This window comes from Tiliqua scincoides, chromosome 13 (assembly GCF_035046505.1).
Source record: "Tiliqua scincoides isolate rTilSci1 chromosome 13, rTilSci1.hap2, whole genome shotgun sequence".
Classification (NCBI taxonomy): Eukaryota; Metazoa; Chordata; class Lepidosauria; order Squamata; family Scincidae; genus Tiliqua; species Tiliqua scincoides.
In genome coordinates, this window is record NC_089833.1 from 10,986,397 (window position 1) to 11,014,235 (window position 27,839).

The 27,839-nt window shown below is 45.2% G+C and overlaps 3 protein-coding genes across 5 annotated transcripts in view; all 3 read right to left on the reverse strand.

Moving 5' to 3' along the window:
- Positions 1–233: 233 nt before the first annotated feature.
- The window catches only part of RPS15A (ribosomal protein S15a), a 61,040-nt gene continuing 33,434 nt past the window's right edge, over positions 234–27,839 (reverse strand). The window contains exons 1-5 of one of the 3 annotated variants that reach the window (XM_066609467.1): positions 9,453–9,477; positions 5,119–5,256; positions 4,140–4,219; positions 865–950; positions 234–372 (exon numbers count right to left, since the gene is read on the reverse strand). In XM_066609467.1, the coding sequence (XP_066465564.1) occupies positions 279–372; positions 865–950; positions 4,140–4,219; positions 5,119–5,251 (393 nt within the window). In that variant the 5' untranslated portion in view covers positions 5,252–5,256; positions 9,453–9,477 and the 3' untranslated portion in view covers positions 234–278. The other 2 variants (XM_066609466.1, XM_066609468.1) reach the window with 2 other exon arrangements.
- ARL6IP1 (ADP ribosylation factor like GTPase 6 interacting protein 1) lies at positions 12,470–22,016 on the reverse strand. The gene is made up of 6 exons (XM_066640634.1): positions 21,926–22,016; positions 16,581–16,714; positions 15,666–15,785; positions 14,771–14,888; positions 14,099–14,183; positions 12,470–13,455 (listed from the first exon to the last, which is right to left on the reverse strand). Exons 1-6 carry the CDS (start codon positions 21,959–21,961, stop codon positions 13,337–13,339), a joined length of 612 nt encoding a protein of 203 aa, XP_066496731.1. The 5' UTR covers positions 21,962–22,016; the 3' UTR covers positions 12,470–13,336.
- Positions 24,402–27,839, reverse strand: part of SMG1 (SMG1 nonsense mediated mRNA decay associated PI3K related kinase) — a 68,212-nt gene continuing 64,774 nt past the window's right edge. The window contains exon 63 of the mRNA XM_066609464.1: positions 24,402–27,011. Coding sequence (XP_066465561.1) covers positions 26,934–27,011 — 78 coding nt within the window. The 3' untranslated portion in view covers positions 24,402–26,933. The remainder of the gene's footprint in view (positions 27,012–27,839) is intronic.

The following is a 27,839-nucleotide window of genomic DNA, read 5'->3' on the forward strand; positions in this document are numbered from 1 at the left end:
GCTTGTCTCCCTGTGTGCTTGTTTATATTTCTCTCCCCTCTGCAAATCTCCCTCCTCTTCAACCTGCTTGTCTATAGCTGCAGACAAGACACACAAGAAGACAGACGTGTTTGTCTCTGCAGGTACATGTACTTGCGTGCAATATTTATCTGCATAAACACACACAAGCTATGCCACATTTGCTAAGGTCCCAAAAAAGAAATCAACTCTTTAAACACACGTGCTGCAAACAGTCCACTTGAAGAATTTATTTGCTTGTCTGCATTTGGTGTTTTTTCTTAGAAAAAGAACCCCAGGATTTTGCCTCCTGTGTGTTTTCGCCTCGCTTCCTCGTGGTCCATGATGCCTGCGGAAGTTGTCAGCACAATGTACCTGGGAAAGAAGAGAAAAATTGTGGTTTAATAAAGTTCTTTTCTGCTTGACCTGGAAAGGCGTGCTTCTCAGTAGGTATTACAAGAGGCACTTCGGTTTTGTAAACCCAATGGGTGTCTGAAGATGGAGATGGCATTACATGGAGATTCTCTGCTGTACCAGCTCTACAGAAAACATTAAATGCCAAAACACACACTTAGGCTGTGTATGGGGTGCTCAGGGGAGGGATATATACATGACAGTCTTCTCAGTGGTGCCTCCCAAAATGTGCAATCTCTATATGTGTCTCTCCCTTCCTGCCAGTACTCCCTGGAGAATGAAGACCCAGCTCTTCATACAAGCATCTTCTTCCTTTGCTATTTGTAATGTTTTAAACTGATACCATAAAGCTGCCTGGAGTTCCCAAGGGAATAAAGATGGGCTAGACTCCCCCCCCCCATGCTATCATTTTCACTGTTGGTTCTCCCTGCAAACACATTTTTCGACACTTACCCAAACTGACGTGAAGGGAGCAGGTTATTCTGCCACTTTTCTAAATCCTTCAGCTGGACATCAAATCTGGGACTGATCACCCCACACTGTTAAAACAAGGCAGAGAGGAAAGCGTTTTCTTCCAACACTGCAATAACATGTCATGCTAGCTTGAAGGGGGGGATGCTCTCTTTTTTAGTTCCACAACTGAGTTTTGACTAACCCCACACCCACTGAACTGTGCAGCTCCCAAAGTTGTTGTGGGGCCAGGGGCTAAAATTCAGGCACTTGTGAATGAGGTGAACTCCCTCTGGACAATACTAAAAAAGCCAGGCTTGTTGGGTAGCAAGCAAGGGAAAAACATAGAAATACAACATTTCTGCTGAGGTCCACTAGGACAACTGTGTTTCAGAGAGACCTCTTCTTTCCACTGTTCTGTGCCAATAATCCAAACATGGCAGGCAATGCACGTCTTGATTTTACAGAGCCAATGGTCAGTTGAGGGTGGAGGCTGCACTACTTGTAGAGCTCACCGCTCTTCTAGAGAGAACATGAAATGCCAGAACACAGAGACACCCACCCCTGAGTTAGGACCAAGTAAATATTGCAGAACAGAAAGATGCTGGCATGGAAAGAAAAGGTTACTGTTCTCTCTGGCCTACCTCCTCCCCACACAGCTTTTTTTTGGCTTGAGAAAACCTCCCCAAATATTAAATCTCTGCAACTTTCAGATAGTTCTAGGAAAGTGCACCTAAATGGACCAACACAGCTTTCTGTAAATTTTTACCACTTCCCATAAAAATAGCTTAGAACTCTGGTATGCATTCATGAATGAATTAGACTTCTAACTCAGAGGACAAGTCTGTACAAGATGTGCTTAATCCAGCAAGGCTCTTCTCCTGTTATAACTTAATTTTCTACAGATAAATCAATCAAGTTCAGAATTGAGATGACCCATTTGTGGATTGCTTTTAACACTCGGGCCCCAATCCTATCCAACTTTCCAGAACCTACAGGGCATCTGCTGCATCCTGCAGCTGGGGCGGGGGGGTCATGGAGGCCTCCTCAAGGTAAGGGAACATTTGTCCCCTTACCTAGGAGTTGCACTGCGCCTGCATCATCATTGGAAAATTGGATAGGACTCAGCCCTTAGTTTCTTTCTGGAATGGAAAGGGAAAAATGGATTACACAACTGAAACATTATATACTAGACTTAAATATACTATTCAGGCCCCACCCCACTTTCCAAAACACAACCAAGGAAGAGGTTTTCCAACTATGAAAGAGCCCCAATAAAGAAAAATACAATCTTGTGGGCCTCTGTGTTAAAGTCTAGCCATCTAATGTATCACATCACTCAAGAGCAGAAAGCTATGAAGCAGAACCGAGATCACGCTTCCCCTCTTCAGACAACTTCCACACAGGCTGGTGCGCATGCTGTTTGCCAGCCTCTTGTTTTCCAGAAGTCCTCACTAGATAAGAGGAAAATTGCTCTTTGCAACAGAAATGTGGAAGGCCTGCACAGGGCTAAGATTCCTCAAAATTCAGAGCCGCCTTCAGCACCACTGGGGAAAGGCAGTACACAAACCTCTTACAACAAATAACTGAAATTCCTTCTCAAAGACACAGCTGCACATTCTCAATACATGGACAAGCTGGAAGCCCAGTCAGAAGCAAGATCAGATGGGATAAACACACACAGGTCCCACTGTCTGCACAATCCTATGGAGAGAATCGACTGGAAACAGCTTCCCAAGACTGACATGGTTCTGTTTCCTCCACCCGCCCAGCTATGCAGAAAGTTTGAGACAGGCCTCTGATGACTGACAGAATTCACAGGTAAGTCCCCAACGTGGAGAAAGTACCCCCCTGACTTCCCCAGCTCCAAGGCTCAAAGGATGCCATGTTTGTGGGAGCACTGCAATTCTAAGGTGCAAAACAAGCCACAGGCTCAGTTCTCCAAGCGGGAGAAGGTCGGTAGGGGCTGTGGTCTGGCATTTGCTATAACCTGGCACACTGATGGCCCAGTGAGCAACTAGCCCCAGCTTTCCCTCTGAGCGCTAGAAAGGGAGAGAAGCAGCTGCTCAGACTGGCTCCATGCATGTCCAAAAGACACAGAGCCCAAGAATCTTCAGCCTCACCTCTGCAAGTTGCAGCAAAAGGGAAGAGGCTCACTCATACCAAGTGGGGCTTGCTTCCAAGTAAACCTGCAAAGGACTGTGTGAGGGAAGAGGTTCCTGACTAGCACAAGTTTTGATTTCTGGTTTGTAAAGCCCCCAAGTTTGGGGACCCCTGCCCAAGGCAGCTCCCATGCTCAACAAGCTATGAAACCAACGCAAACTAGAGTTCATACAGAAGGGACAAACATAAGCAACAACAGACAAGGGACAAAACCAGGTGACTCCACAAAACCATGACACAGCTGTGGTCTTCACAATCTGATTTACAATTATCAATGAGGCCAGTCAAGCTTTAAAAGGGAATTGGACAGATTCGTGGAGGAAAAATCCACCACAGGTTACATGCCATGATGCACATATATACACCTTTATACACACACACATATATAGTGTGTGTGTCTATATCAGTGTGTGTGTGTGTGTGTGTGTGTGTGTGTGTGTATTTATGTGTGTATGTCCCAAAGTCAGGCTGGGCACCAGAAGCCATCTATGAGGGGCTGGAGGACAGTCAGAAGTAAAGACCTAACGGCCATTCATTCACTGCAGAGAACAACTGTCGTCCTGCAATCTCTTCCGCTATTGGCAAGCATTTTAAAGGCAAGGGGAACAAAGGAGATGTCTCCACGCATGCAAAGTTTAAGGCGCACCCACAAATCAATTTGTGGAGACACAGTAATCATGAATTTTTCCATGACCCAGGGAGCAAACCAACCCTCGGACCTTGGGAAGCTGCCACAGAGATTTTGCTAATTGCTAATTGGGTAAGAGGCACTTTTTCAAGTGGGTGCTCCTTTTTTTAGCAGGGGGAGAGTAACTGGCCCACCTCACCCCAGCACTGTCTGTTCTAGTGGCAGTCTGCTGGTATTCATTTGCATCTTTTTAGATTGTGAGCCCTTTTGGGACAGGGAGCCATTTAATTATTTGATTTTTCTCTGTAAACCGCTTTGTGAACTTTTAGTTGAAAAGCGGTATATAAATACTGTTGATTGTTGATTGCCTACTATGAAGCTGTCTCCCAGAAGTTTCTCAAAGTGAGGTATATCTAAATGTATATGATAACTGCATCTTCCAACATTTAATCCTGATAAAGAAAGTTTGGATTAAAATGGGCCATACCTTGTTGAGTCTGCCTGTGAGATTAACCACAATCTTCCCAGCTCTGTGGTCATCAATGATCTCAAATTCACCTATGTAACCTGTAAATTAAAAAAAAAAAAGCATTCAGTCATAAAATTCCTGCACTCTCAGACTGGGATGATCTATCTTGTTCTATACAGAGAGAATATCTTACCATTTGCAGCCTCTTAGGGACTACGGGTTGTTTCAGAACTAGGTGGTGCCAGAGAAAACAAGCTACAGTAGGTGTGACCAACTCACATCCAATCATTTCAATCAGACTTCGGAATTCTAATTTTCTCTAGATCGAACCCAGGAAATCAAACACTACCTCCCAGTTACACAGAGGTAAAAATACTGGCCTTTGGCAACCATCTAACTGAGCTTACTCAAATCTATCAAGTATACAAATGATTCCAAATTAGAGCTCCTCTCCAGTCCTCCATCCAGCCCCTTTTCTTTGCCTCAAGACTGGAATACACACCACAGCCTAGGGCATGATCTTTGGGGCAGGACTGGTAGCAGAAGCCAGGGATGACTTCCAAGAACACACCTGAGCCCAGACAAAGACCTTTGGCTGCTTTTGGCCCACAAATTCCTTAACTCCCCTGTCCCTCCCCAGCCAAATAAAAAGCAGACTCTGGTGCTCAATTGAACTGGGCAGCAGTTCTTCCTGGAGCCATGTTTCTCAGTGTTTCATGCTCCCAATGCAAGTAAGGTAAATACATCATTAGGATGGCAAATACCATGCCCCCAGCTATGCTCTCCTGGGCAGAGATTAAGTAGCCCCCCTTCAATGTGGCCATAATTTTCCACAATTTCCATACGAACAATTTTCATGTTGCTCAAGCCAGTTTCATCAACTTACACCCATGTTTTACACTCTGAAATGCTCCGCACCTGCTTGTGCCTTCCCCAGCCATAATAGTCTCACATGACCAAAAACCTGGATCTCTGCCACAACACCCTGAGGACTCACCATGCTTCATCATCACAGTTAAGAACCGGACAATAACTTTCGAGCACGGCCTGATGAGAACTTGACGCTTTCCACGTTTCTCTGCATTGTTGATGCTTTTAAGGGCATCGGCCAGAACATTCATGCGCACCATGGTGCCTGTGGGGATAAAAATACACATTTCATTACTGCCATTTCAATACACACATTTATACTCTCACTCTTCCTCCAAAGAGCTTGGCAAAATGTACGTCCTTTTTATCTGCACAATCACCCTGTGAGGTAGGTTGAGCTGGGAAATAGCAACCAACCCATGGTCACAACATAAACCTCATGACTTCACACATACTAACCTTAAAACAATCCTTCCTTTTTACCCTTAAAACAGCTATACTGTACAACTGTGTTTCTCAGCGTTTGTCCCCTGCTGTACCACTTCACACGGTCCACGTATTCAAAGCACCATATTCAAAGTGATGATGACATCATCACAGTTACTTCTGGGTTGGGAGGCCAGATGCGACACAATCCACACAGTAAGAGGCTACGGGTGGATGGGAAGGCTTTTCTGAGCGTAGGAAAGCACGCTTTGGAGCTCTGCCTGCAGAGCTGAGCCACCTACCGCTGTTTGTTGCATCACATCCCTGGTCTCGCTGCTGGACAGCAGCGGTCCAAGGGTCCTGCAAGCACACCAGACACCACGTCAAGTACCACTGATGGTACCTGTACCACTGGTTGAGAAACACTGTTGTACCATAGTAAGTTACATCTGCTCAAGCTTTATGGGCATGCAAACTGCTTCACTGGTATTGTCTGGAGACCTGTCACAGTCTTCTAAAGCAGGTCTTATTATCCCCACAAGGCAGACAGGAAAGATTGAGGCTATGAGGCAGCGGTTTGTCTCAAGTCACAGAGTAAGTTCATGGCAGAGGTGATACCTGAACCAGGGAGGTTCTGATCCACAGCTGAGTCTCTCAGCTGCTACACTATGCCTCCTAGAACGTTTAGAGTTGGAAGTTCCCTTAGAAGTCATCTAGTCCAACCCCCTTCTCACTATAGGTAATTGCTCTAGCAACCCTGACAAGTGGCTCAAACATTATCTGTAGCCATGTGACCTTCTCTTGCCCCATCCCCAAGAATGGTAAATGGAAAGAGTCCACATCTTTTGTCAACTAACCAATCAATTCCACAAGCCTTTACACCAGAAGGGTCTTATAGAAAGTGCGCAGGGCAATTTGAACTATTTCGGATAAGGGATAACACCACTTTAAGTTGCTGTCAGTTCCAGAAGAAAAGTAACATAACAGCCTGTAGGAAGTCTTGTCTTGCAAGTGTAGCTGGTGTCTCAACAGATGCTACATTTTGCACAAGGCTGGGACCTGAGGGTGATTCTGGCCCTCTCAGTGTTGACAACAAACAGTACTAAATATTCAGTCTGGGCCCTAAGACTTGATTATGGCTTTTAATGCTACACAAGCGTGACCGTTACACCAGGTGTCCTGAAAACAGGACAGAACCCCACTCTGGAAAGCTTCCATGTTCACCCTACACAAAGACCAAGTCCATCAGCTTGAGGATCACCAGGAATCCAGAACTGAAGATCCATGCATATAACTCCACAAGCAGTTTAGCGCATCAGTTTGGGGCAAATCAACAGCTTGAAAAGACAAAACAAAAAGTGATTTCCTTCTGTTTACAAAACAGGCACCAGCTGGCTGCCTGAAGACCACTGGGAAGCAGCAGAATTGCTCTTCCTGGATGGTTTTTGGGTCTGATCCGGCAGGCACCTGTCCAAAACGATGCCTCGAGACACCGGAGCTGTACCGGGAATCTCTTCCAAGACCCTGTTCTACCTTGGCACCCATATTCTGAGCCCAAAGGGCCTATAGGCCACCTTGCACCTAGTCAGAAACAGTTACACGCAGGCACAAACCTGTGCTTCAATCTGAGATGAGGCACACAAGCAAGACTATCGCTTGGAAGACCACAATACAAAAACATGCAATTTGATATGCCTAACAATGCTGGATGGGCAGTCTTTTTTGCATGCATGCTCAAAGGGGCTGTGTCTTAGTTGTCTATAGTTGTGCCACAAACAGCCTGTTCACCTTAGTGAAGGTAAAGCTGCAGAGAACACACACACAACATTCCATACTACTTTCTTCCTCAAACCAAGGACTTCAAAACCAGCATGCAATAACTCCTGCCAAGCCCCAGCACAAAAGCCCTTCTTGCTCCAAAAGGGGGGCGGGCGCATATCAGCAGACTGCAGCCAACACAACAGACTCCTGTGACATCTTCAAGGTGAACACACACTTATGGCCCCCTGAGGTACGGGTCTATTTGCCCAATGCATGAAGGAGCAGATTTGCACTAGGACAGTCCACGCATCTGACAAAATGAGAGGTCAGCTAAGAGCACGGAAACAACTGACACGAGAGAGAGTAAGGACAAAAAGCTCAGTGGCACCTGCAAGCTAACCAATTTATTGTCATATAAGCTTTTTATTGGGGGGGTCTACTTCAGTGGTTCCCAAACTTTTGAGCATCAGGACCCACTTTTTAAAAAGACACTATCAGAATCCACTTTGCTTTGCCAGACTTTTAGAAAAAAAAATCTAGAAATATATATACTTATTTATAAATAATAACCAGGAAAAGGCTCTCAAACATTTATCTCCCTATATTACACACGCGAACTGCAGTTGCCGAGCTCTTTGCAGGGTGACTAGAGCTACAGCTACAGTAGCTGATCATCCCATCACCCTTTGGCAACCCACCAAGAATCAGGTCCCAAGCCACCAGTGGGTCCCTACCCACCACTGGTCTACTTCCTCTGATGCATGAACTAGTCCACTTCTTCAGTGGTTCTACAGAACCACTTCGTGCTTCATGGACAAAGCCAACCAAAGTTCACAAAAACGTGTATGGCAGGCAATGTGCCACCTTCCAGATGCCACAAAGCTCTTGGTCAGTCCTCTCACTCTCTAGCATCAACCATGCCCATGCTTTTATGCCCAGCTTCACCCCCATGCCAGAGGCTCCCTGCTTACACCAGAATGCTTCCCATGGGTGTTCTAAGCTGTTTACTCACAAGTAAAGAATGTCAAGACCCTTCTCTCTCCAGCATCAACCATGCCCATGCTTTAACGCTCAGCATCACCTTCCAGGTGTCACAAGGTTCTTGGTCAGCCCTCTCTCTCCAGAATCAACCATGTCCATGCTTTTATTCCCAGCACCACCCCCATGCCAGAGGCTCCCTGCTTACACCAAAGTGCCCATGCTTTTATGCCCAGCATCACTCATGCATCAGCCAAAGGCCAGTATCACCTCCATACCATGCCTACCTTCCTCAGGTGTTCAAATGCTTTTATGCCCTGCACCATCCCATGGCCAGCATCACTTCCAGGGCCATGCCACATTCCCAGAGGCTCCCTGCTTACGCCAAAGTGCTTCCTACAGTGGTTCAAAGCTGCTTACTTGAGAGCAAAGAATGCCAAGACCCCTCTCTTTCCAGCATCAACCATGCCCATGCTTTTATGCCCACCATCAACCCCATGGCCAGCATCACCCCCCATGGCCATGCCAGAGGCTCCCCACTTACACCAAAGTACTTCTCATGAGTGTTCAAAGTGCGTCCTACAGTGGTTCAAAGCTGCTTACTCGAGAGTAAAGGATGCCAAGCCTCCCCTCTCTCCAGCATCAACCATGCCCATGCTTTTAGGCCCACCATCACCCCCATGGCCAGTATCACCCCCCATGCCCATGCCAGAGGCTCCCTGCTTACACCAAAGTGCTTTTCATGAGTGTTCAAAGCTGTTTACTTGAGAGTAAAGGATGCCAAGCCCCCCCCCCTCCAGCATCAAGCATGCCCATGCTGTTATGCCCACCATCACCCCATGGCCAGCATCATCCCCCATGCCAGAGGCTCCCTGCTTACACCAAAGTGCTTCCAAGCGGTCTACTCGCGAGTAAAGGATGCCCCAGGCTTGCCCAAGTGTCCCAGGGCCCCCAAACCCCCTTCTCTGCCCCTACTCCAGGGGCAGCCACCCTACCCGGCAGCCACCCACTGTGTTCCCCTGGCTGCCCACAGACTGAGGCATTCCACACAGGCACAGGCCCAGCAGGGCAGCTCTCCACCTCCACCACCACCCCAAGCCCAGGCCGGCCTCCCACCCCACACTGCCTAGACGCGGCCCTCACGAGGACCAGAAGGCGCGGAGCCCTCCCCAAACGGGGGGCGTAGGTCAAGCAAAGCCCCGCCTTCCACAAACCGAGCCCATACCAGGCCACGGGGGCTGGATGGCGGCGATAAACGGCGGATTCTGCCGGGACCCGCCGCCAGCGGCTACTCACCAGTGCAGCAAGATGGCGGAAAAAGAGGGAAGGGCGGCCGGGCGCGGGGTCTTATGGGAAGTTGAGGCTGGGAAGTTGAGAAAAGAACGCGAAGCTGATTCTCGCGAGATTTCGTTTCCTTTATTGCGTAGCATAGAGATAGAAAAATGCTAGAGGAACTCGTGTAATGACCAGAGGAACTCTTGAGTTCACATTGAGGAAACCATTTTTTTTTTTTGTCTCAAGCTTGTGTTTATCTAGCCCGGTGGTTCCCATACTGTGGACCGGGACGCACTGGTGGGTCATGACTTGATTTTTGGTGAGTCTCCAAAGGGTGATGGAAAGGGCAGATAATTAATTGCTTCAAACCATGAGGTTATTGAAAAATCAAATATGGGAGCTGCTACTAACTACCCTGCAAAGAGCTCAGCCCCTGCAGATTGCAAGGTGGCTGCTAACTACCCAGCAAAGAGCTGAGCTCCTGCAGTTTGCAAGGTGGCTGCTAATGATCCTGCAAAGAGCTCAGTTCCTGCAGTTTGCTACCATGTGTAAACATAGAGAGATAAATGTCTAAGGGTCTTTTTTCTGGTTATAAATATTTTTTAAAAAGTTTGGTAAACCTAGTTGAGTCCCCATAGAGTATCATCTTTAAAAAGTGGGCCCTGGAGATAAAATGTTTGGGGACCACTGATCTAGCCTGTTTACTGGATGCTGCACAACATGTGTTCATCTTTAAGCTGCTACAATACTTTTTGTTGCTCACATGACTGGTCCTTGTATGAAGCTTGTGATGCTACTCTAGACTTTTGCATCCTCTACAGCTTTTACAAAGGCATCAGGTGGAGGCTTCTTCCTTGGAGTTTCAACTCCTCTTTCCAGATGTGATATCCAAGGGTTGCATAATACATCTGGGAAGAAGAGCACCCTCCCTCCCCAGTCTTGTTTTGTTTATTTAATTCTTGCAGAAATTAACAAAGCAATCCTATGGTCGTTTATTTGGATGTATGGTTGGTTGCCCCACTGAAAACAGTAGGGCTTGATGCCAGGGTATAATCTTTCATAGCAACATTTCAGATCTAGATTCAGGTTTCATATCTCTTCCATGCCTGGCATGAATAATTCCACTAGACATGCATGAACGTGCAGCGGCATCATGAAATTTTAATGAGTGAAATGAGCCCAACCACCACAAAGGCTCTCCTAAACTTGTGTTTCTTGCACCACAACTGAACTGCAAACTCAATACACAGTTGCTATGTAAACATGCAAAGCTAAATGGCATCGACCACACTGACACTTTTTCACACACCCTTGTGGCAATGTTCGAGTAACTGCATGCAAGTTGGGACAATGGTCTTCAGTTTGTCAAGTTAGAAACCCCACCCACCCAAGCTCCCAACCTGCCCATGGGACCCACCTTCTAGGATCCACACAGAATGTAATGGGTGGCTGGTCATGCTTCCTCTTCTTGGCTGGTGGCAGGCACACTCTGTATGCCACAACTTTCCTTCCAGGCCAGCTGGAAGGAGGGCTAGAGAGTGGTAACGCGTGTGTGTTCCATTGCCACAGGATGTGGTGATGGCATCGGGCCTCGGCACCTTTAAGAGGGGATTGGACAGATTTCTAGAAGACAAGTCCATTACAGGTTATGAGCCATGGTGGGTATGTGCAACCTCCTGGTATTAGAAGTAGGCTACCTCAGAATGCCAGGTGCAAGGGAGTGCCACCAAAATGCACATATCTTTTTGCCTTGTGTGGTCCTGGAGGCATCTGGTAGGCCCCTGTGAGATAGGTAGTTTGACTAGATGACCCTTTGGCCTGATCCATCAGGGCTCTTCTTATGTGCTTATTTTGAAAGACAGAGGAAGGGAAAAAAGGCAGTGATGCAAGACAGAGGGAATGCTATGGCAGGGGAGAACAGACAGATGTCTGGGAGACGGGGGGGGGGTCCATTGAAGGCTGGACGGGTTGCTTGGGCTAAGTACCCCGAAGAAAGACTCTAGAGACTCATCTAGCACCCCCAGCCCTGGCTACTGTTCAAACTGTTCAGGCCTGCAACTCAAACACACTGGCAATGGCAGCACTACCCCAACCCATTAGTAACAAACACCTCTCCAGGAATCTCAGTTCTTTCACACAACAGAAAGTAATGCATTTGGGGACTTTGCTCCTTTGGGATTCTTTCCTTCTTCCAAACATATGGAGTTTGTGAGAACCCAGAAACCTTCATCTCCTTTGTGGGTGGTCCCAGTTGGGCTCCAAGTCTCCCATCTTCAGAAATGGAGGGGAAGCTTCGGGAAAAATATTTACTTTATTACATTTATCTAATTTCTACCCTGATTTATCTCCCCGAAGGGCATTCAAAGCGGCTTACAATATAAAATCAAACTCTCTGCAGATAGCAAGACAATCACATTTGAACAAACCCACCCCGCCCCCAGCTCCTAATCATACAATTTTTAGTTTACAGCTGCTCAGGTTGAATGCATTGCCCAAACACAGAAAGAGGGAGAAGGCATTTTTTGTTACAATGAATGCAGACTATTTGGAAGTTTAACAGATTTAAGTTCATTACTGATTCTTGGGTGAGAAATATATATATGGGACATTTTGCCATAAACATGGGGTCAAAATTCTCAACTTATGTATAAGCAAGCCTGCAATAGAGATGTAAAACTTATTTGCTGTCACCTGGTTACAGCTAATTCTAGATATTTGAGTAGGAAGACATAATTAACCGTGACGGTGACTTGGAATGAGACAAAGCTATCATCTTTGAGGGAGCAATGCAGTGGTTCCCAAACGTTTTCGACAGGTGGCTCCCTTGACTTCTGGGCCACTGGCCACAGCTCCCCATCAAGGCTACAATCCTAAATATTGTATAGGGCGGCCAGGTTTTTCGCAATGATTCCATTGCTTCTTTGGCTGGTTTCCAGAGCTTCCTGAGGAGCCGTGACTCGGTTTGGGAACCACTGAAGGAAAGAACGTTCCAGATTTCCTGCAGCATCTTTGCCAAGAAGCAACAAACCAAGCAAATCTTTCAGGGGGTTCTCAAGTCTATATTTTCAGTCCAATGTTAACACTGCTTATCAGTTTACAATTAAGACAGAAGTTGTCTTTTAAAACACAAATTTAAGATGCTTAACGTTTTAACAAGTTACAGTAGTCTAACTTTAAAAAAAAGCAGTAAAAATAAAAAAGCATTAAGAGAAAAACAATCACACACAAATAACTCCAATGAGGAACTTGAGACTGATGCATCAAGTATTTTCAATTTTTTTTATACAGACCATATTTTAAAAAAAAAACTAAAGACACATTGCACATCACAAGGCTACAGCAATTTAAATAACAGAAGCAAGACCATTGACTCTGCATCCTCACTTCAGTTTTCCACATGGTTTCAGTGCAATAAGCTGTACTACAGAGCTAGTGAAGACTCGGATGCCAGCGTTTAAGAGCCCTGCTGATCCCAATAATCTGTGGCCCATAACTCCAGAAGAGACCAATCAACGTAACCGGCAGGATAACAGTAAGTCAGTCGAGATAGTCCACAGTGCACCCTCAGAAATGCTACAGGAATGGAGGATGGTCTTTCCACCAGAAAGAGCAACAAAGACCAACAGAAAGTCCACCACCACCACCACACTGATTCACAGCCTTATCACACTAGGAGGTTGCTGAGTTACGCTTATTGCGAGAATGACTCGGCACATTTAGCGGATCATCTTGGTGCGTGACTTGAGGCACTACACAAGTTCCTATTTCAAACAGCAGAAGAAGAGGCCCAGTTTTAACGGTTAAAGGCAATGACTGAAAAGAAGCACTTCTAAACTATTAAAACACACAGTAATTCTATGAATTGTTCCCAGAACACAAAATTCTACTGTGGCGCAAGCAACACTTCATTCGTTTTTCTTCTCCTTCTGCTTGAGGAGCTTGTTGACTTCCCTTTTTGCCATTCCTGCGTACTTGGAGATTATGCCGTGTTTGTTGAGTCCAGGAAACAACAAGAAGCAACTAACTAAAAAACAAGATCAACAAGTTACCATCAGCTTCAAAATTCACCTTTATGCCCCTGCACCTGAGTATTTATTTTTCACATATCTATACCACCCTTCCTCCAAGGAGCTCAGGACAATATACATAGCTCCTCCCCTCCTTTTGTCCTCCCAGCAACCCTGTGAGGTAGATAAGGCTGAAAACTAGTGAGTCCCAAGGGACTCTGGGTAGTGCACCAGGATGCAGGTCTCTTGTTATCTGGTGTGCTCCCTGGGGCATTTGGTGGGCCGCTGTGAGATACAGGAAGCTGGACTAGATGGACCTTTGGTCTGATCCAGGGGCTCTTCTTATGTCCTTATGTCACCCAGGATACTTCATGGCTGAGCAGAGATTTAAACCTGGATCTTTTTGGTCTAAGACTAACTCCTAAACTACTACACCATCCTAGCTCTCCTAAATCCCATTCAATAAGGATCATTCTAGGCATCCCAGCTACAAACGCTGCACCCTTCCCTATCAGAGAAATACCACTCTCAACATTAGAGTACGCTGCTTTACACAAAGAGGATCCCAGATTCAATTCCTGGCATCTCCAGGTAAGGCAGAAAAAGATCCTTTGTTTGTTCCCAATACACTCCTGTGCAGTCATCCTGCAAAATGCTTACCGATAAGGTAGGTCAGGAAGAGGTTATGAACTTGTTGTCCTATCCATGCAATTATCGCTAATGAACACAGCATGGTCATGAAGTACTAGGAGAGAGAGAGAGAGCAGGTGGCTAGTGAAGTTCTTAAACACACACACACACACACACACACACACACACACACACACACACACACACACACACAGAGTTATTATAAAGGTACAGGAAAACAAGTCACGGCCCTAAGTGTGTTTCCCTAGTGCTGTTACATGGCTGATTAAAGTACTAAACTGGACTGTCTCTCTTGGCAGCCAGTCTTGTTTGACTGTTTCCAAGCCAGTATAATTAGGAGCACAGCTATTAGTGACTTCTTTGCTGAAAACTGGAGCATCTTTCCAATACAGACAGGGAAGATATCCACACACCATCCCAATGGTCCTGGAAATTACACAGTTAGAGCAGTGCCTGAAAACTGCTTCCCAGGAAAGAACATTTTAAGCCTCAGTGCTCATGGTAAGCACAAGTCCTGAAAACAAGTGTTCAAAATGGGGGCTGCCATCAAAGCCCCTAATTTTAAAATGAGACGGACATTTAAACTGAAGATTCTTGTTCAAAACACCCAAACTGCTTTATTTGATAGCAGCAGCTTTTTCTTGATATACAAGATCGAACAGCTCCGATGAGGCAAATTACCATTTTAGGTTTCTCCTCCTTGAAGGTAAACAGCCGTTTCCACCAACCGACCACCCCGCGCCGTGTCTTGACCAGGTTGCTGCAGATTTCATGGAATCGCTGCTGCTGCTCGGTAGTCCTTGAAAAAAGAAAAGCATTTCAAACAACAGTCTTGGGACTTTAGCTGATGCATTCAGACAAGTGTTCATTCCACGCATGGCTTCCTCTGGAGGTTACAAGTAGCATTTCTAGGTGTTTATGTCTCAGAGGCCCCTTTTTACTCCTTTACATGTGGTTGCCCAAAATCAACCAGTTAACATTTGCAGCCCTGATACAGAATCAACAGTGCAGTTCACAAGTGAAATAAAAACAGGGCGATGGAAGGGGAGAAGATCCTTAGGAGGGTGGGAGAAAGAATCAAGTCATGACTACATCCTCAGTGCAGATCATTCAATCGTTGTGCTTTCATTTTGTTCAAGCCTGGAGGCAGAAGGGCTGTGGATTTGAAGACTAGATTGTAAGAGATAGAGAATATTATAGAATAATAATTTGAAAAGGGCTGTTGGAGATATGATAAATGTAAGGAAGGAAATTTAGATTATTAAGATATAAAATTGTAAGTAATTAGAATATCTGACTTTGCTTATGCTACACTATTAGAGGTTTATTTTAACTTGTATTTCCTACCTATTTTTAATGTTGTTTTTCTTTTTATTTTATTGTGTGTTTTTTCTCTCTTTTTCTTTATTATAATAATAATAAAACAATGAAAGAAAAAAGAATGAAGGCAGAAGGGTTTTGGTTCCAGATTCTTGTGCTCAAGGCACAGATGTGTCTGTCGCCTCTGTTCTTCCTCACTTTATGCAACAGGAGCTACATTAAAACGTGTACTTTTCCTAGTCCTCTTGGAACGTACCATTTACTGGAGCCAAAGATCCTCGGAGCAAGAGCGGGTACAAGGTAGTCGGCCAGACAAAGCAACATCACACAACAAGAAATCCCAGAAAGAACAGAAGGGTCCAGATAGTAGATCATCCTGTTGAGACACAAAGAGGAGAGTTATCCGGAACAAGTCTAGCATTTCATGCTGAAAATTAACACTTAGATTTAAGGAACCATGAGGGTAGCCTTCGCACCTTACCAAACAGTAAGAACAATTTGACTGTATACAGTATTAGCTGCTGATGCGTAGCACAACAGTCAGTGTTTGCTCCTTTTATTTGCTCAGTATCTACACCATTTTCCAAGAGATCAAAGCAGTTTACCAAAAACTGGCAAGAATGTTGCATACAGAATACCCTTAAACACTAAAACAACAGCCCTGAGGAAAAATGATTTTAGATTGCGAGTCCTTTTGGGACAGGGAGCCACAAGCCATTCGATTTTCTCTGTAAACCGCTTTGTGAACTTTTCTTTGAATAAATAAATACTGTCAATAACAACAACAACAGCAACAACAACAACAAAATGGGAAAGACGTGACCAAATAATGACTTCTTTGCTTCTCCCTAGAAACCACAGGTATGGAAGCTCTATAGGTCTCTCTCAGGGATTCCACAACCATGAGGAAAAGTTCGAGGCTGGCATCAAGTCTCAAATGTATGGAATTGTGTGTGTGTGGGGGGGGGGGAATCTATTCCCAATTATTTCTGTTGCTTTTCTACACCTTTTCCAATTATAGTGCCCCTTTACTGAAACCAGATGACCAGGAACAGTCCACAAAGTTTAAATATGCCATTGATACTACAGTTAAATTTTCTTGCCACATACAACACTGCATTTATCCTGTGTACAGCACAGCAGTGCCGAAACACCCTCCCAGATAACTTACAGAAAAACAAAGGAAACTACGCTAAGCATAGCCAGTGGAAACCATGGTTTTTCCCAGCGGAGGATCTTGTCTGTCACCAGAATCACTTCTCCCCATCCTTGCAACTGCTCTTCCAAGCCAGCTGTCTCTGCAGCCTGGAAACAAAAACATTAACAGAATATGTTACCGATCTCGCTTTGAGCAAACTATGCTTGCATAAGAGGCAGGATGGTGTAGCAATTAGGGAGTTGGACTTAGATCTGGAAATGCCAGGTTCAAACCCCTGTCCAGGCACAAAGCTTCCTGGGTCACTATCTCTCAACCTCACCTACCTCACAGGGTTGTTGCAAGGACAAAAGGAGGGGAGGAACTATATACACCACTCTGAGCTCCTTGGAGGAAGGGTGGTATAAAAATGTGAAAAATACACATTTTAGGGGTGTGTGTGTGTGTGTGTGAATCTCTTTCAACAAGACAGGAAATCATTTGACTCATGAGGACACCAGTACCGGATCCCCGGATAACGCTTTACAGAAACTATCCACACTTTCTTTCCTATTTTGCAGCTTCACATTTTACACTTGCCTAAGAGGTTGTTTTAAACTTGAAGCAGGGCTTTACTGTGCAACAAAATGCTCAGAGGCCCCTTTACACGTGACCAGGCAAATGGTGCCACACAGGAAATGTGACAGATTCAGCGATCACCACCTCTTTTCACCTTCTCATCAACTGTTGAAAGGTCTTCCTCTTACTAGAGAGAGAGGCTCTATCTTCCTAAGAGACTTGAACTGCAACAGAAAATTAGAGGGGTCCTGCCACAGACTTGCTATAGAATATGCATATCCCTTGCAGCAAGTCCCACTTGACTCCAAGGGGCTACCTTGCAGCAGTCTGGGAAGCACTGGCATTAGCCCTTGGACAAAAAAGGCAATGCCTTGGGCTTAAAGGCAAGACAAGAACTTAGCTTCCCTTTCCTAGCCTCAGTTCATCTAGCAGCCTAATTTGTTTAGTGGCCTAGGAATGAGACATTCATTTGCAAACCAGAGCCTTCTGCTGCTAGGTTGTTTTTTTCTATTAAAGAGACTTTCCCCCACAGATGGTTTCAACATTAAGCAAGATTGTTTGGGGGCTACATTGAATTTCTTAGACTGGTAAGGATGTCTTTGAATAATTGTATTCTGGACATGTTATACATGTAAACTACTTCATGTATAACTTCAGCTTAGACAATAATTAGCCCAAAGGATATAAACTGAAAACTCAGGAGTGGACCAATGCAGTCAGTGAGAGAAGAGAAATTTTTGTTTTAAAACAGAACAGAAGAGGAAGGACAACTCCTAAAATCTAGACGACAGCCCCCAGCCTGGCTTTATCACTTCTTTCCAAGTCTCAGTCCCAGCTACTTTTTCAGATTTTTTTTAAACTTTTGTTCCATTTTATATTTTCTAAAACTGCTTGTCTGTTTGGAAGTGTACCCAACCAGCAAGCAATGGGTGTGCAATCTAGTAGAACTGGAATTTCACCCCTCCTCCTGCTTAAAGCTTTTCATATTCATTGGACTCCTTTATACATGCAAAGCATTTTTATGTTTTGAAAGAAGCAGACAACAAAACAAGTTGGAGCTGTGATCCTGCCTGGCTTCAAGCCCCTACCAAACTGAGAAGTTTATCTTACAGTGATAAAGACTGAGCCTAATCAAGGCTACATATGCCATTGGGCTGTACGGCTTAGGCTGCAATCCCATGCACACTTAGGGCACAATTCTAACCAGGTCTACTCAGAAGTAAGTCCTATTTTGTTCAATGGTGCTTACTCTCAGGAAAGTGTGTGGTTAGGATTGCAGCCTTAATAGAGAATCTGTCTCTTTCAGCTCAGTGGGGTCTACTTCTGAACAGACACGTATAGGAAACAGCTCTAAGGTTTCCAAGAGGGGTCTTTCCCTGAGGATGCCAGGGAGTAAATGTGCGTTTTCTAATGCTGAGCTACGACTGCAAGCATAAAATAGGGGGAACTCTCTCCACACGTGCTGCTATGAGCTCCTTGGAGGAAGGGTAGCCCTGAAATGCAAGAAAAACAAGGATTCCTAACCAAGGCAGACAGGAATTAGGCCAGATCTAGCAGACAGAACGCACAGAGACAGGTGAGCTCTATTTCAAAGTGAAGGAAAAGCCATCCAGCCAGAACAAGCTCCAAATTAGCACAGCGCAGTTTCACGAACCATCTTGACTCAATAGGCATCAGTGTCACCTCTCTGATGCATCGCAGCCCATGTGACAGCCTAAACAAAAGCCTTGTGGCCACTCCAGCTCAAAGCAGCAAGAGAGAAAAGACAGCCAGGTGGGTCTAATATGTGACAGGGAGGGAGGGGGGGGGGAACCATGACAAAGCAGAGCTCTGCTGCAAGAGCTGGAAAATGGTATCCAAGTATTTTTTTTTCCTAAGGCCACTGGTGGGTAGAAAAAGCAGCAAAAAGGGCTTCCCAAAAAAGAGTCTGCTAGAGTCAAATGATCAGTGATAAGGCTCATAGGGAAGTCCATGCAGGAGGGAGCTGACTGCCAGCCTCCACCCCCTGCCCATTTGCCAGATGGCCTCAGGCCAGGACAGCTTGTTCTTATGGAACAGAAGTTAAAACATGGTGTGCCAACTAAGGGGATAGGCTCCTTCCTTCAAGGGATCCTCCCAGGGTCCAATGCTGCAGAGCATAGATGCATGCAGACCCAAGAGTAAGCCCCATTGCAGAAGGCAGAACTTCCTTCTGAATAAACAGCCTCTGGACAGGGCCCCAAAAACCCATTGTGATTTCATTCCTCAGGGATATCTATTGGGCTACAAGCCTAAAAACATTTTCTGGGGGGAAAAAGTATCAGAAAACACAATGGGAATCAGGTCTGAATAAACACACAGAGGATTGTGCTGTTGGTCTGATACAGCTACAAAAAAGAGAACTGGACAGAGAAACACCTTCTCAAGTGTTGTTGGTTGGCAACCTTCAGCCTCGAAAGACTATGGTATTATGCTCTGAATGGTGATTCTGGAACAGTATCTAATGTGGCTGAAAAGGCCGATTCGGCAGTGACAAACCCTTCCACACTGGGAGCAAGTGTAGTCTGCCCCTGGTGTGTCTCCCTGGCTACGGGCCTTCCTTCTTTGCCTCTTTGCCTCAGTCTGTTGGCCAAGTGTCTCTTCAAACTGGGAAAGGCCATGCTGCACAGCCTGCCTCCAAGCGGGTTGCTCAGAGGCCAGGGTTTCCCACCTGTTGGTGGGAAAGTGTTGACTGCTTCCTATTTTGCAAGTGACTCCACCTATGCATCTCAGTATAACTATCTGAGATTCTCTTTGACAAGAACCATAAAGTAATTTTAATAATATTGTTTAGACATTACTGCAAATCACCTTGAGTCCTACAGGAAAAAGGCACTGCACATGCTTTTAAAGCTAAAACTAAAATAAAATTCTTCCCAGTGGTTTGGTTTCCTAGTGTTTCTGTCCACTCTTTTATTTAAAAAAAGACTGCAATTTCCTTAGGACAATGAACCAACTTCCCATTCCTTTTGCTCGTTTGCTTGAAGATCTTTTTCTTTTGTTAAAAAACAAAATAAACATGCTAAATAACCATTAAAAAATTAATAATCATTACAAACTGTCTTGTGGCATCCTAGAAGTTAATAGGCTTTCTGCGGCAGCCGTTTTCAAGGGGAGAAGCCTGCTTGTTTCTAGCAGAGTCTGACACAGACAAGCATCTGACCCACAACATCACAGCAACAGTCTTTGCCCCACTTGTGGTTTTAAGGCTGAGCGGCAGCTTCACCACCTTCAACACAGTTCACTATCCTCATTTCTCAAATACTTTCTTGGCCCAGGAAGATGGAGAAACAGGTCAGGGCAGGCAGTAGGCTGCAGCTCATTGGAAGAGCACCTGCCTTGCATGCTTCAGTTCCCAAGTTGGAGCCCTGACGACATCTCGAGGTAGGGCCAAAAAAGGTCCTTGCGTGGAACTCTGCAGGGCTGCCTGTCAGAGCAGACAGTCCTCTGCTGGATGGACCAAGAGTACAGTTAAGGGTAAGGGAGCTTCCTATACTCACTGGAGTATTCCTGGCTCAGTAGGAGAGCACTTGAATGTCTCAAGTTCAATTCCCCCAAGTTCAGAGGAACTTGGAGGGTAGGACTGGAGGAGACCCCTCTGCCTGACTCTGCAGAGTTGCTGCCAGTCAGTGCAGCTGAACTAGATGGACTAAAGGCCTGATTTACCACACTGCAGCTTCATAGCTGTATTGGGGCACCTAGAACTCAGTGGCTGGGACCTGCTATGACAGCAGAAGCTGAATTTTGGGATTTCCAGCCAAGTCTGCGAAAGCCTAATCTGAAACCCTAGGAGAGGTGCCACCAGTCAGAAGCAACAGTAAAAGGACTAAGAAAAAGGACTTCTGAAGGAGCTCTCTTTCAAGTGCTGCCTTTATGCCAAGTTACAGGGATGGTGGCATGAGGGTGAGCCTTCTCTGTAGAAGCACCACAAGTACCGGGGGAACTAAGAACATCCCTCTCTTGACCGAGGGCTCAAAACACATTTTGTCCCAACTTGCCTTTGGGTGATATGTTGTTTGCCTCCCCCTTGTGCCACTGTAGCTGTCCTTTGGTCATAAGCAGTTGCCTTCCTCCAGTCGGTGCTGTTCTCTTATTATGATTTTATTTATGGTTTTTATATGCAGGTAGATCCTGACATCCAAAACCTACCAAGACTTCTCAATCATGCTCCCCCTCAGGTGCCTTTTTTACTAATTGTTCAGGGGTCCCACAAGTACCACCAGACACCACCTCAAGTACCCAATCCTGCATTTTAGAGAGAAAGGAGCTCAAGGGGGCAGGGGCGGCGGCGGCGGCGGCGGGGTGCCCTCCCAGCACCCAAAATGGACACCCTCCCCTCCCCATTCCTCCCCACAGGTGCAACCCCTCCCCTCCACCCACACAGACAATACCTCCCCTCCCCCTAGCAAAAATCACCCCTACCCACAGGCACACCCCCTCTTCTCCAACCCCCACAGGCATCCCCTTGCCCTCCCTCTCCCCAGAGGCATCCCCTCCCCTCCACCCCATAGGCACCCTCTTCCCCTCCCCTCAACCCCCCCATAGGTGACCTCCCCTCTCCTCCCCACAGGCACCCTCTTCCCCTCCTCTCAGGCAGCTCCTCCCCTCCACCCCACCCCCCAGATGCACCCCCTCCCCACAGGCAGCCACGCACCGAATGTGTAACCCTCCCCTCCACCCCGAGGCACCCTCTTCCCCTCCCCCCCACAGGAACTCTCCCTCCCGCCCCTCCCCCCAACCCCCCGAGGCACCCCCACCCCCACAGCTCGCTCTCTCTCACCCACCAGCTGGTTGGTGCTCCTGTTGTCGCCTTCCGCCATTTTGAGGGGCTAGACGGGCGGACGGGCAGTGCCTGACTGCAGCCTCCGCCTTGCTCTGACGTCACCCCGGTGGCCACGCCCCTGCTCCCAACCGCCTCAGAGCTGCTCCGGCGCGCGGTGGAGAACACAGAGCCAGGCGCAAAGGTAGAGTGACACACAAGTGCGTGGGAACCACACACCGGGCTTGCACTGGAGTAGTGAAGGCTCCTCTGCCCTCCCCTGATCTCTCTCTGTGCAGTGTATATTGACTGTGCATGTGCATATACACACACATATAAATAAATAAATATACATACCTACACCACACACACACACACATGTACGTGTGTGTATGCACATACAGTGTATGTAGTGTTTCTGTGTATGTGTGTGTGTGTGTATATACACACACACACTGTATACATACATACACATGGTATATACACAGATATATGTATATACTGTGTGAGAGCATGTATGCATATATACACTGTATACATGTATGTGAATACACAAACTTATATACAGTACTGTATACTACGAATGCTGTGTGCGTGTATATACACACACACACACACACACATACTGTATACACACAGTATATTTATACATATACACATACGTTTACATATACATATAGTATATGTAAAATATATATACTGTGCGTGTATATATATATATATTATATACAAACAGTATACTCTGTGTGTGTGTGTGTGTGTGTGTGTGTGTGTGCATGCATGCATGCATGCATGCACACACACATCCAGACATGGTATACAGTACTGTATATAAGTGTGTGTATACACATACATGTATACAGTGTATATATGTATACATGTATACAGTGTATATATGTATTAAATATAAATAAACAGAGCTGTAATTCTATCTTCCTTTACTCAGAAGTAAACCCCTTTAAACAGTAAGGATCCCTAGACTTCAGCCTAGCCAGCCTTAGGAATAATATAGCCTTGCTTGGGTGCCTGTTATCTTGTACTGCTCTGTGCGATCATCTGCCCAGACCTTCGCACGCACAGCAGGTTGCAACAGGAAATGTTGCAAAAATAAATGAGCATTTCTATCGCTTTCTGACTCGATGAAATGGTTGCTCATTTCATCTTTTGGACTGTGTATATAAAGCCCACACTCCCCCATCATTGGCTGGAACCCTGCACCCACCCATCTCTAATCAGTGCAGGTTCAAAGGCATTCCTGTTTGAATAGGACCAACAGGGTATGGGGTGGTGGTTGCTTTTTTGCCCCTGGAAAGACTATGCTCAAATATTTTGGAACACTCATAATTTCGAGACTGGTCCTCTCACATTTTGTTTCTTCCCCCCCCCTTTCTTTGTACCCAGCTAATGCTTTGTGTACCCAATGATGGGTGATTGTCATCCACATTTATATCCCAATAAAATACAGTGAGGATTTGATCCAGTGGTACCAGGAGGCCAACGCATCACCCCTATAATGGACCTCTTCCCATGCAGTGGGCAGGGCAACACCCTGGGTTGATATATCATTGCCCCGCTTGCCACTGGTTTTTTTTGCTGTAACCTTTGCTAGAATAGAGATATTTCAAAGTGGTTTGTTTTATTGCATTCTGCATGAATTTACACATCAATTGGTATATAACATGATGGTATTTGAAAATACCAAGATTTAAAAAATAAAAATAGGGATTGAGGTGAGGGCTATACACATTTGTTCTGATGCATTCTAGAGAAATCTTCTGTTGAATGGGTGCACTTTGTGACAAACTCAGGAAAAAATAAGTTGAAATCTAAATTCGGGTTTATGTACAGGATATCAGAAATGTCCTGGGTCCACCATAATTTGGCATCCCACAAATTGATGTGGATTGTGTGCCAGCCAAGACCAACTACAATTTTGTTCCTTGCCTGTAAGAACTCTGCCTTCCTGCCATCATTTTCACCTATTGGCAAAGCTGAGAGCAAACCAGCAAGGCTTCTTTAGTGCCCGAAAAGGACTAGTATGAACCTAACTAGGTCCAAATACATATTCTATCAAACTGCATTTTTCCCCACATAAGCAATTTCCCCAACCACTTTCCTCTGTCTCCTCCCCCCCCACCTCTTTTTAAGATTGTGAGTGCTTTTGGTACATATAAACCATTTTCTTCTTCCTTTGCTGCATAAATGGCTTTGAGAACATTTTGTTTAAATGTGGCATATAGATATTCTAAATTCTGTACATAACAGTATGCATGCACGATAGGCAAATGTTATATGGAAACAGGATGCAATTCTCAAATCTTTATCTTGTGGAATCCTCTCAGGTGAAAGGGTTACATTCCTTTTACACTAATGTAAGAGTTATGACTGCTAGGTCCAAGGGCTAAAAACCAGAACGTTCCTCAAGTTCAAGGTCTAAGCCACTGTCAGACTTGCCACAGGTATGTCAAGGGAACACCATGCAAGAAAACTGAGAATACAAGTAGGTTTTTAAGCTTTATTACATTATGCAGTGAAGACCCCAATTCGCCATACACTTTTCATTTCTGCATAGAAGTGGTATAATCATACATGAATCACAGGTGCAACAGCCTGCCCCCATCCCCAGCTTCCAAGAAATCAAACACATACCCATCTTATCCCAAAAAGTACTCCAATACAGGCTGCTTATTAAAGGTGGTTTCATACAGGAAGGAAAATTAAGAAGTGTGCACTAGGGGGAAATTTTGACTTAGCTGAATGTTGGGGGACAAGCATCTTGTTCTCACTCTCTTGCATTACATGGCATGGTAAGGGAGGGATTGACAAGGATACTGGAATGCATCAATTCACAAGCATTGGTAAATATACATAGGCAGTGCACATGACACATTGAAGCCAAGTAAATCAAAATGAAAGATAGATAGAAACTATGTGGAAGATTGATAAGGGCATTGAGTCACCTTCATATGAGAGCTGGGTGCAGCCAAAGAGAGGTCGTCCTGTCCCCCCTCCTGTCGTCAACTTTAGAATAATTACTTTCTGTTCCATTTTGCAGGGCCTTAAAAGGTCAAAACTTTCTCAGAAATAGAGGCTGCATCACTGTAAACTACTTTAAACAGCTCACTGTTTGAAGAGTTTCCTAAATCCTCTGAAGACACAGAGAGTATATGGACTACAGATTTGTCCTCCTTTTCATCACAAGCACATTAAGTTTGCATGTAAAGAAATTTGGGTGGGTGAGTGGGTGAGGGGGGCAGGCGGGCAGGGTGGCAGTCAGCCCTGCCAATTCAATCTACAAAGGTCGATTCAAGCCATGTGTATCCAAAGACCACCAAAAAAAAGTGACCACTGTCTTATACACGAGACAGGAAACAGTCTGTTCCTAGGGCAAGGGTCATAAGTTACTGAACACTTGAGTAAGCAGGCAAGCAAAAACACTCAAGACATATGGGAACAGACTGGCAATTTTTCTTTTTTTTATTCTTTTTTTTTTAAAACTTCTCTTACACTCCTACCTCAAAAGTGCAAGGTAGATCTTTAGGAAAAAAAACTTGAGAAATTTTCTATGAATGTATCATTGAACACACTGGAAGTCCTATGGGAAAAAATGCAACTGCACACAGATCTTTATACAAATTTCACTTGAATTAAAAAAAAAAAAAAAAGATAGCCTGTTTCAGCTTTGTAGGTCTTGTCTTTCGATTCCCAGACTGAACCAAAACACTATACATATACAGGTGTAAATCAAAATTTGAAGTGAATTAAACAGCATAAAACTACTTCCACTAGAACTTCACTTTATTGATTTTCTGTCATCAACAATGTAAAACTTGACTTAGATACTCTATCCTGTTTTTTAATGGTTGCTTTTGTGTGTGTGTGTGTGTGTGTGTGTTTTTTTTAAAGGCAAAGATTACACCAGAATACCTACGTTTACAAAAGAAACTACAGCAATCACCACAGAAATGAGCTTTGGAGGGAAAAAAAGTCTGAATTATGAAAGGGAGAGTACACTGCAAAGCAGTTCACAGGAAATTAAATGCCTGTTAGATTCATTACTCTGAAATGCACAGTGAATTGGGAGGGAAAACTGTACATGATAGAATCACAAAAATGACTTGGAAAGAAAACAAAAAAACCCATACGAATTGGCATGTGATCACCCAACTCAGAAAGATTAAGTCACTATAAATGACTATAAATGTTCAGCGTTTTTTGTGCTATTGGAAATTTGGTTTGCAAAAAAAAAAAAAGGCTAATTTGACTGAACAAGGATTGAAATCACAAAAAAGAAATGGAAATACATCTCACTACAATAAAAACCAGAAGTGGGAGGAGAGACAAAAGGATCAAAGGACCAAAATAAAGAAAAAAGGACAAGGCGGCTCTCTATTCTCAGAGGTTCTTCCAACACAGGACATAGCTGATGCTCAGCTCTTTGCATTTCAGTCCATTTCTGAAGTTCATCTCATGGAGCATGTTTTTCTTTTTCCCATTTTTTTCTTTGTTTTTTTTGCACTAACTGGTCAACTCAACCAGCACTGTTGCCAAGCAACAAGAGTAACTCAAGAATCTGTTATCTCTCAGATCTTCCTTTGCTGTGATTTCTTCACGGCCACGGCCCCCTTTTTTTTTCCCGGTTTCGGTATTTCCTGAATTGTTCACAGGGTCAGGTGGAACTGGGTTCCAAATCACTCTGCGGTCTGCAGCATTCCCAATTTCTTTCTGCAGCTCCCCCCCACCACACGTTTGCAGTTCTTCCGTAGCAGAAAGACAGCCGTGTCGTTCAGGCGATGAGCTGCCACCCTCGACCCCGAGGGGGGGGCTCCAGGCCATTGTGTTGAGCGTATCCCTGAGTGCAGCTACTCTGCAGGACTCACTTTCCCAGTGCACCGAGATTGCCTAGGTTTCCTCACATTAAGCCCCGGAAATGCGTCACCACCGACTGTGGTGCTGCTATGGATGCCTGAGGCTGAGTTGATTCTGCTGCATGTCTGACCTTGCTGAACCAGACTGACCTGCTATCCTCCTGTTCATACCCAGGCTGTCCAACCTTCATACAGCTGAGCCAAGTTATCTAGATTAGTTGCTTCCTTAATGACATAGTCAACCTAGGGAATGACAATTTAGAAGAGGTTAGTGTACATGTGCAGAGTTCAACTTGCCCAAGACTATCCCATTTCAAAAGGTCAGCAGTTGGCCTATCCCAGCATGACTTATGGGAGCATACATTAAGAAACAGTTTGGCGTTACCACACAAAGTTTACAGCAAGAGAAATGTGAATCTCCCTAAGTGAACATTCTTAAGACTCCTCTAAGCCAGGAGTGTCCAAAGTTTTTGGCAGGGGGGCCGCATCGTCTCTCTGACACTGTGTCAGGGGCCAGGGAAAAAAAGAATTAATTTACATTTAAAATTTGAATAAATTTACATAAGCTTACATAAATGAATATATTAAAGATGAACTTATATGAATGAATGAAGGTCTTGCAATAGCTCAAGGCCTATAAAAGGCCTTGCACAAAGCAAGGCTGGCCTTTCCTTTTGTTGCCTCTACTGCATCACAGACGTGAAACTGCAAGCAGTGGCAGGAGCCCTCATTCCACAGCTCACGCAAGACGTCAAACAGTCGCCCTCATGCTAAGAGCAGCTGTGTTGGGCCAGTGGGAGCTCCAATAAATCTCTGGAGGGCCAGAGGCTCATTGGACACTGGGGGCTCCCTGAGGGCCGCATTGAGAGTCCTCAAGGGCCGCAAGTGGCCCCAGGGCCGGGGTTTGGGCACCCCTGCTCTAAGCCAAACCACTGAGCCATTCAGTCTTATCGTCAAACGGTGCCACTGGTTCACCATCATGTACTTTAAGGCAGTTCTTTTCAATCAGCAATATGAGCACTACTGGTGCTGAGCCATTGTACCATCTTGTCCTGAAAGTCCCAACACTGT